Genomic DNA, 9,910 nt, shown 5'->3' with positions numbered 1-9,910 from the left:
ATAAAACTTTAAATAATATCATAACATTTTTTTTTTTTAAATAGAGGTCAAAGTGGCTATTTAACCAACAAAAAAGGAACCTGTTTTTTAACACAGAGGGTTAAGATGGAAAACCACTGTAGCTCGGTATAGGTCATGGATGCGGTAGAAAAATAAAATATTTTACTCGGTGCATCTGACTCGTCTACGACCAGATAGATCTGATAATTTGTATTACCTTTAGAAGGTACAAGAGACAATGGGTGGGAAAAGCTCTTTGAACTTCGAGGAGATATATTTTTACTCCACAATTATCTTTTTTTACCAACAAAATCATCGCATTTGATAGGTGTTTTCTCTTCTCCCAAATTATTTGACAAGGAAAAAGAAAAGGTCCACTCATTTGGGTGTTTTTTACTGAAAAAAAAAAATTGTCCTGATTGGTTTCGTTTTAGAATAAAATACACCGAATTGCAGAGGGGAGGGGAGCATCTAATGTTGTGACCCTTCTAAATCATAAGTTAGACCCGCCCCCTCCCCACCCTCCTCAGTGCAGTGATTCCCGCCTATTCAAGAAGACATGGTTCAGGGCATTCTACCGACGTTGCAAAAAATCCTGTCCAAAAAATCAAACCTGTAGGTGATCCAAAACGAACTGATCAAACTTGTGCAATAGGCCATTTTCGTAATGTAACCAAGTATTTGCATAAGTCTTTGTGAAGCGCCTCAATACAAATTATTTCATTCACCTGGTAAAAATAATAGTATTTCAATAGACATAATCCAAACTGCATACATTAGTTGTTGCCAGGTTGGACAAAAATTATGGCTTGACCTACCTAGCAAAACTTAATATATGCAGTTTGCATTCTGACTATTGAAATACTATTATTCTTACCAGGTGAATGAAATAACTTGTATGGAGGCACTTCACAAAGACTTATGCATTTAATTCGGTTACATTACAAAAATGCCATATTCATAATCATTCCTTTGGCGTTTACAGACATTGCGCTATTAACCTGGGTGTTTGGAAATCGATAACCGGGGACCATGTGAATAAAGGAAAACACCCAAACACCCGATAATATAGACACCTTGGTTGGGAACCCTGTGTTGTTTGAAGGCTAGCAATTCTTTGTGCGTGAACATGGGAAGAAACACATGGCAAGAAAATAAATATATAAAAAAAATCAAACCACACGTGTTTTTTATTGTCGCTTTCAAAAGTGAGTACACATCAGGCGCGTACGCCGGGGGGGGGGGGGGAGTTGACCCCTCCCCCCCCCCCCAACGAAACGAAATATCGATCGGCCCAATTTTCAAATTTTGGACACAAAAAAAAAAAAAAAAAAATATGCTCTTACTTCCCTAGTAGCTGAGTAATGAGCACAGAAAGATAAGGAAATCCGGAAGTAGACCCAACTCCGGGGCCCGAACCATGTGCTTAAACACAAGTCACTACGTGCAAATGGGAATTGTGGTTTTTATCGAATTAGATGCCCAGTAAGTTTTTGTGCGTTTATTTTTTATTAAACTGGTTCAAACAACCAAACTACTGCCTGATAAACAATCCAAAATAGCGTATTTCTCTCAAAATATGATTCCCAAACCAGAGCTCAACATTAGCTTTAAATCAATGTGGTTTCCCTTTCACATTAGCTACCCCCATTACGTTAAACTGAAACGCAGACTATCCGCATCTAACAGAAGGAAATATATCGGAATCAAAGCATAGATTGGATAGCTCTTAGTGATGCAAATTACACATCCCTCCATTCTTAGTTTATTCGATTATCAAGGCTACTCAAGAATAATGACAATTGTTGCATCGGAAGATTTATTGATAAAACTTTATTCAACTGATATTCCATATAACACTTTTTTTACCATTGTCAAACAAAATACATAACAGACCCAAATACCACAAAAAACATAAAACGCATCATATGATTACTACTATTATGCACACAGCTATTTACAATAAGAAAATGGGAGCGATAATGGGAAGAAAGCTGATTTCTAATTAGACTTGAGCGTCTGAAGTACGGTTTTAAAATGTCATCTCCCGTGAACCAAAAAGATTTAAAAGGCAATACGACTATAATTTACGATTTATTTACTCGATGTCGGCCATTTTGTCCAAAGTTTGTTTTTGTGATTTGGATATCAAGTGGGAAGTAACAATATTTTACATGGTTTAATACAAATCTAACTAATGCATAAGACATGAAAGACTCTCAGATAATACCACATTTATTCTTCTACAATTGTATTTAAAACAAAGTTTAGTGAATTTTTCTGCAAGAGTATCTTTATACCTGTTATTTTGATGTTTTTGAATGCATTTGCTTGCTTCCATTGCATCAGTCCGACTGCCTAAGGCTATTCTTAACTAAGCCATGCTTTCGTTAACAAAGCGCAATAAATTGGAGATATAATTTAGCCCTATAGTCAAATACTCGCTCCCACAAAGAGCTTTTGGTGACGACAGCAAACAAACCATGGGGGTGTTTCACAAAGATCCTAAGTTGAACTTAACTCCAAGTTGCACTTAAAACATTATGGAGAGCCATTTAGAGCCTTAAAATTAAATATATTTAAAAGCGAAAATTGTATTTTAGACTTTTCATGAATTCCACATCAAGAACATGACATCTCCCATGATAATAGAAAATATGAATGATTTGAAACAACATTTTATGCCTTTTGAATTAACTTTTACAAAATATTTTTAAAGATGCTAACGGCTTTCCATAATAGATAAGTTCAACTTAGGATCTTAGAGAAACACCACCATATGTGTACGCTCATCTTTCTTCAGGAAATCACAATACGGGGAAAGGAGTAGTACGCAACGCAGTGATAGGTGTGGGGCACCGCGGACCGAAACAACGAGATGAACGGCGTTCGAGGAGCGCGTCCTGTGAGTGTCGAGCAGAAGACGTAAGTGTGACGAAAGGGTGCCGAGAGGGTGCAGAGAGGGTGATGAGAAAGTGGCGAAAGGATGCCGAGGGGTGACGAGGGGTGACGAGGGGTGACGAGGGGTGGCGAGGACATGTGGAGGTGACGAGCGGGTGCCGATGTGGTGCCGAGAGGGTGCAGAAAGTGACGATCTAGGCAGCTAGTACTCCATACTCTGTCCAGTCTGCTTTGCTGCCTTACCACTCTTCTTTGGAAGGAGGACCGTTTGAATGTTGGGCATCACACCACCCTGGAGATAAGAAATAGGACGAATAGGGATATTGGGTTTAGATTTCGATAATTCCTAGACAATTTTTAAAGATTCTCACTCCTTCCATGACGTAAACATGGTCAAAGCAAGGGCGAGGGACAGATATGACTTCAAATATGATTGTTACGGAGTCAGAATCATTGAAAATATCAGTCAAGATTCATTAAGGGTTCTAAATAAGATTTATTTCCTTAATTTAGCAAGTATAGTTGTCAGAAATAGTTAGGAAATGAATGAACATAAGTTCTATGAAACATTTGATTAAATACAAGCAAATTTTCGTGGAATACAATGAGGTGTCCCACATTTGCGCGACATAAAATTAAGAGACGTTCCTATACGTTGTCCAATTTCTGATGTGACTCCTGGCAATTCTTAACCCGAAACAAGAACAAATATAGACTGTTCCAATTTGGTTGAACAATTTTACCTTTTTTCTTTTTCAATGATATTATAATCTAATTTACTTTCAGGCAGCGACAATGATGGATTTGTAAAACTTGTAGATATACTGTGCAATCTTGTTTCATTAATTCTTAACAAATCTGAAATGGCAAGAACTTATGTTCTCATGTTACATACCGATGCGATGGTGACATTATTCAGGAGTTTGTTTAGTTCTTCGTCATTTCGGATGGCCAACTGAAGATGTCTCGGGATTATTCGGGATTTCTTATTGTCCCGGGCTGCATTCCCGGCAAGCTCCAGGATTTCAGCTGAGAGATACTCCAGGATTGCAGCGAGGTACACGGCTGCACCTCCACCGATCCGTGTAGCATACTGGCCTAAATGAAAGATAGGAATAAAGTAAGTAAAGGGGTGAAATAGCACGGGAATGGGCTTAACTTTAGAATACCCCAGCAACAGGTTTAATGTACATAAACTTCAAAGGCTTAGAGTTAGGGTTAGAGTTAGAGTTAGGATTAAGTTTTACTTAAAAAGCTCATTGGTGAAGCATTTGGTACCTTACTAACGTTTGGTCAACTTTAGTGGTGGGGTATTCTAAAGTTGCTCCCGGGAATGATTTAATCATGATTAATCATGAATTTTTCTGATGTTCCTGCGGACCATTCTGCATTTCATAATTATAATTTGCTAGTTTGTCCATTACATTTTGTTCCCAGCTCTATAACACGTAAAAGAAAGATAATTTTCTTGATTTTGGTACAATTAATCCTAATAGGCATTACGGACAACTTATTTAAAGAAAACGTTCCCTCAGACACTCGAGACATTTAGATAATTACTCCTTAAAGTGACTCGGTAACATTGCCCCAGATTCTGAAACAAAATCCTGGATTTAGCTCATGCTGCAATCATAATTATAAACCTTTAGGTCAGTCAGGAATCCCATGACTTTTACAAGCCGATCGCCTTTCTGATTATCAAGATATTTATGATTGGAAATCGAAATTTAAAAACTCGTTTTCCTAACGGTTTTCATAAGTCTTATGAAAACCGTTAGGAAAACGAGTTTTTAAATTTCGATTTCCAATCATAAATATCTTGATAATCAGAAAGGCGATCGGCTTGTAAAAGTCATTAGGCTTCAAAATGATCATGAAGTGCCTCAAAAAAGTAAAAAATCTTTTGAGTATCCGGTTTTACCATACTCATTTCCCCCAAATAGACCGTAACGGTCTATTTGGGGGAAATGAGTATGGTAAAACCGGTTACTCAAAAGATTTTTTACTTTTTTGAGGCACTTCATGATCATTTTGAAGCCTAATTTTGTTAGGGCTTCAATATTACACCATATCACAGATACTGATAACACGTAGGGCGTAAAGCCATGCTTGTCAGATTTAAAGAAAAAGTGATATACTCCAAACAACTATCCTTAATCAAAGGACCATCTGGTTATTCTGAAGGTACTTGGGGTACTTTAGATGGTTAATCGTCTGGGATGATAGTCCAGGCTAGCGCTGTCATCATGCAATAAAAATATTTCATCTCGATACTAAATCACTTTTGTTCTTCTGCCATTCCTACATACTCCATTTTGACTCCTTTTATGTCATTAAAGGGGATCTACAGCCTTTCCTTTAATGTAATGTGCGAATAGGAAAAGAGGGGATCTTATCATCTCGGGAAAGTTGTTAAACAAAGTTCCAACCACACCCGAATTTATAATGTGCTCTCTCTCTATATTTTTTGTTATACATCCTCTCCCGGATCCTCTCTCCCTCTCCCTCTCCCTCTCCTTCTGGCTGTTTTATCACCAGTTTTCGATGTTTCATCGACATTTTCCTTTTTACATTCACGATACATAAAACATCAAATTAACAATCCAAATATAGGGTTTATCTTCTCCCCGTAAAAAAAATATCTTTACTTTTTTTATTTCGAATTGTCAGTGATCTCTAAAATTTATTTTAAATCTCGACTCAAAATGTGTTATCTGCCTTTATGATTAAGCGAGAAAAACGAGAAAAAAATTCACGTAATTTGCAGATCCTATGTACCTGCATCATTTCTTATCATTTTGGAAAAGCCTTCAAACTAAACTTGTGCTTTAGGAGCGAAATAAACTTTCCTTTCACATCTAGCTCCTTACCTTTTTTGAGATACCGATGAACTCTACCGACGGGGAACTGCAGACCAGCCCTGGAGCTGCGGGTGACTGACTTGGTTGATTTCGCCTTAGCTCCTTTCCCGCGTCCACTCATGATTCTCCAAAAATGTTCCCGCCAAAATCAAACACAAAATACTAAGAAAAGGAGCGTTGCCTGTCTGCCTGTCTGTTCTGCGCTGGAACTTATCGCTCAATGGCAAACTTAGTAGTGATGTCGGCACGGAATATGGCAAGAATTAACACAAATTGATTGTCTAAATACGTAGGAGTTGATTGGGAAAAAATCAGAACATAAAATGGTTTGGGTGTGGTCGAGATATTTTAGAGAAATAAAAAATGGCGGCAAATCCTCCGATCTTAAATCCATGGAACCGTTTACTTGCAGAGAGCATGCCCAGTATTGTGTATGCACGCATCATTCTCCTCATTGTCAAATTCCGTGCTACTTGCTCAACCTTGAGCGACGTAGCAACAAGAATAATGACTAGACAGGTGTATGGAATAGCTCAACAATAATACAGGAAGCTTCGTAGTTGGAATGCTTTCTATTGTTCCTCGGTAAGAGTCTTTTCTGGTCAGGCATACAACTTGCTTTTTCAGAATCTGATGTGGCATTGTCTCGTCAAACAGATTCCTTTTTCCAGATTGAATGTTCTGTGAATACTTAATACCCAGTTCACTAACCGTTCACTAACATATTTAACATAGATAAAAGTTATTTCATTAATTTGCTATTAATGGATGAATTACAATACTTGGAATCCAGTCTGCATACATTACTTGTTACTATGTCAGACAAGCCTCGGACAAGCTTTCAGGTTGTCGAGAACAACCTTCGTTTAAACAGTATGCATACAATTTTAATATGTCAGTAAATCGGTATATAGTCTCCAGTGTGAAATTTGAAAAGCGTTTTTCAGAAATTCCTACTCTTTTAGAAAACAGCATGTCAGAGTTCGTCACCGGCATGCATATTTTTCAAACGAAGGATGTCGATGACGACTGTCTGAGGGTCACTTGACAAAGCAACGGTCAAGCCTATGCTTATGGGAGGGGGTATCCCAGCCATATTAACTTTACAACTTTATAGTTTTAATAGAAACTTTATTGTAATTTTTGATTTGTTATGTAAATTGTATTGTTTATGTATTTTGTCTGAAATGGTGAATAAACAAAAATCACATGAAAGGTCGATGTTGGATTCTATCAACGAAGATGTTATCATCTTTAAACCGATAGCTTTAGTTTGTCACCAGGAATATAAGAAAAATGCTACCATAAAACTGAATGCGTAATCTTATTGGTATGGTAATGTATACCGAAGAGATGCAGACCTTTCTCTTATCCCGTCTGTATTTGTGCCGAACGTTTAGAGCTCGTTGCAGGTACAAGTACATGCATTAGTTCTAAGACATTGGAAAAAATATAGATTTACAAAGGCAACTCTTGTTTGGAATGGCTTTATTAAATGCCTCGTCAAAACATTTGTTAGCAGAGTGTTTAAATGCAGCAAAACAATGGTCGATTGATGACCTAAATTCCTTGACAGAATGATGTAAATTAGAGAGAGGGATCAATGAACTCTCAATTCAAAAGAGAAGTAACACACGTGTAATAAATTTAATATGTACCTAAACGGGAACAGCATCTGCCGCCGCGTGCTGCTGCTGATTAGCTAAGCTTTTTAATAGGATGTAAATTTATGCAGCGGGAAAACACCATTCAAATTTTCGGTCGATTGAGTACGCAAGATCATATTGATAATTTGAACTCACGATATCTTTACTCGTATTAGCTTTTTTTTTTTTAAAGCTAGAACGACAGTATAGGCACATCATTTTGCCGAAAGCCACAATAAACAAAAACTTGAAATTACTTTATTCGTCCCTTCGTAGTAATTTTGAGAGAAAAGGTCATCGTAGCTTCGGGTTTAGCGTAAATCAAGTGAGAGCAGACGACATATCACCATGTCGGGGCGAGGAAAAGGCGGGAAAGGACTGGGGAAGGGCGGCGCCAAAAGGCACCGGAAAGTGTTGCGTGATAACATCCAGGGGATCACCAAGCCAGCAATTCGACGCCTGGCCCGGAGGGGAGGTGTCAAGAGAATCTCCGGTCTCATCTACGAGGAAACCCGTGGCGTTTTGAAGGTAAGACAGCTTCTTTGTTTTTGTTGTTTTCAAAAACAACATTTGATTTTAACCAAAAGTATTATAGAATTAAAAATGTCATCCATGCGTACCGAAATGTTTTGATAATTGAATTACATATTTATCCGAGTGATCGACGAGTGGAAGTTATTATTCTCATTGATAGATTTAAATTGAAAGTTGGAAAATAGTATTTGTACTAATTTTGTTAGTATTTCAAAAAGTTTGTCAATATAATATTTGTTGTATTTTTTAAGATCATGTCTGATAAAGTTCAAAGTATTATACCTAGAGAAAAAAAAACAGTACAGCTCCTAGGCTTGATTATTTTTGATTGACAATTATTCAAGATAATTTTTTTGAACAATGCTAAAAATATACTTGAATCCTCATGTGGATTGCAATTCTGCAAATAGTTCGATGAATATATGCTAAGAGCTTTGTTCTGTAATGAGTGAGGCCAACGCTACTACCCGTTGTTGCTTTTTCCTCTTTCATCTCAAGTAAATTCTGTCACACATCAACCCCATCCCCTATTTATCATTTCCCGCCCCCTCTTCTATGTGTGTCTCTCTCTCTGTGTCTGTATGTCTGTCTGTCTGTCTCTGTCTGTCTATCTCTCCGCCTCTCTCCCTCCGCCTCTCTCCCTTCGCCTCTCTCTCTTTCTCCCTGTTTGTGTGTGTCTCTCTCTGTTATTGTTGTTATTTAGGTTTATAGGCGTTTATCATTAAGGAGTGAGTATTTACGCCTGCCTGTTTTGATGTTTTTCTTTTCAAATTAGATTTACTTTTTTGAATATATAGATTTGGATAAATTGGAATTTAACACTTTTTGTCTTTCTTCCAGGTTTTCCTCGAGAACGTTATCAGAGATGCTGTAACCTACTGCGAGCATGCCAAACGCAAAACAGTCACTGCGATGGATGTAGTTTACGCCCTCAAGCGACAAGGACGGACTCTCTATGGCTTTGGCGGATAGGTGGTTCGGGCGAATAGGGGGAAATCCATTGTCGACATCGTCATAGCAACGAGAATGCGTCCGTAGCAACGTTGCTGTATGGTCAAGGACTGAAATCTAAGATCTGTTTTTGGCAGCCTGTCGACATAATCGCATTTTCTCCCCTGATACTCCCACCATGCTTCTGCAAATGATACACTTATACCCGTGAAATTTCATTTTTCATTTTCATTTATTTTCATATTTCTCATGTTACATATACATTTCAAAATATTAATTTTTTTTTCTCAATAATACATAATAAATAACATAAAAATAAGAGGTCAATATATAGTACTGATTTAACATAGAAATATGATGGGACCTGTATCTAAGCAAGCTTGTAAAGTTGTAGGCCCCGGTGAAATAATTTGTGGGGATTAATGGAGGACGGATATAAATACAAGTGATATGTTGCCATTGTGTTGTATAGTATGGCTTCATTTAGAGACTATACAGACTAATCTGAATTTGCCAACAAGTTATTTCTTGAACAGAATTGGTTTTCCGTATTTATTTATACAGTAAGGCATTATTGTATCATCCGATTTACTTTATGTTTTCCTTTATGATTTTATTAAAATAAATGTCTTTTGTACCTATGTTCCACTGATTATCAACATTTGAACTTTGTACTTTTTGATATAATTATATTATACGAAACGATTGTAATAGGCCATTTTCGTAATGTGATTACATTTAATGGATAAATCTTGGTTAAGTGCCTCGTTACAAATTATTTCATTCACCTGCTATACGAATAACTGTATTTCAATAATAAGTTGTTGCTAGGTAGGACAAACATTGTGGCTCGTCCTACCTAGCAACAGCTAATATTGCAAATCGCATTTTGACTATTGAAATACGATCATTTGTAAAAGATGAATGAAATATTTTTTAATACGGCATTTAATAAAGATTTAAGCATTACATTTAAAAACATTACGAAAATGGTCTATTGTAATTGATCGACGTTTG

The 9,910-nt window shown here is 37.0% G+C and overlaps 2 protein-coding genes across 2 annotated transcripts; one reads left to right on the top strand and one right to left on the bottom strand.

Annotated features, from left to right (window-relative positions):
* Positions 1-1,818: 1,818 nt before the first annotated feature.
* Positions 1,819-6,180, bottom strand: LOC115918679 (late histone H2A.2.1-like). The gene is made up of 3 exons (XM_030986845.1): positions 5,772-6,180; positions 3,797-3,999; positions 1,819-3,193 (listed from the first exon to the last, which is right to left on the bottom strand). The coding sequence occupies exons 1-3, from the start codon at positions 5,881-5,883 to the stop codon at positions 3,104-3,106; spliced, it is 405 nt and encodes a 134-aa protein (XP_030842705.1). The 5' UTR covers positions 5,884-6,180; the 3' UTR covers positions 1,819-3,103.
* A 1,346-nt stretch (positions 6,181-7,526) lies between these two features.
* Positions 7,527-9,473, top strand: LOC576388 (histone H4). Its single transcript, XM_030986844.1, has 2 exons — positions 7,527-7,936; positions 8,783-9,473. The coding sequence occupies exons 1-2, from the start codon at positions 7,757-7,759 to the stop codon at positions 8,912-8,914; spliced, it is 312 nt and encodes a 103-aa protein (XP_030842704.1). The 5' UTR covers positions 7,527-7,756; the 3' UTR covers positions 8,915-9,473.
* Positions 9,474-9,910: the final 437 nt, after the last annotated feature.

Source organism: Strongylocentrotus purpuratus, unplaced genomic scaffold (genome assembly GCF_000002235.5).
Source record: "Strongylocentrotus purpuratus isolate Spur 01 unplaced genomic scaffold, Spur_5.0 spur5_scaffold_16, whole genome shotgun sequence".
NCBI classification, from domain to species: Eukaryota; Metazoa; Echinodermata; class Echinoidea; order Camarodonta; family Strongylocentrotidae; genus Strongylocentrotus; species Strongylocentrotus purpuratus.
The sequence above is the reverse complement of the archived record's forward strand: the minus strand, read 5'-3'. Positions and strand labels throughout refer to the sequence as shown.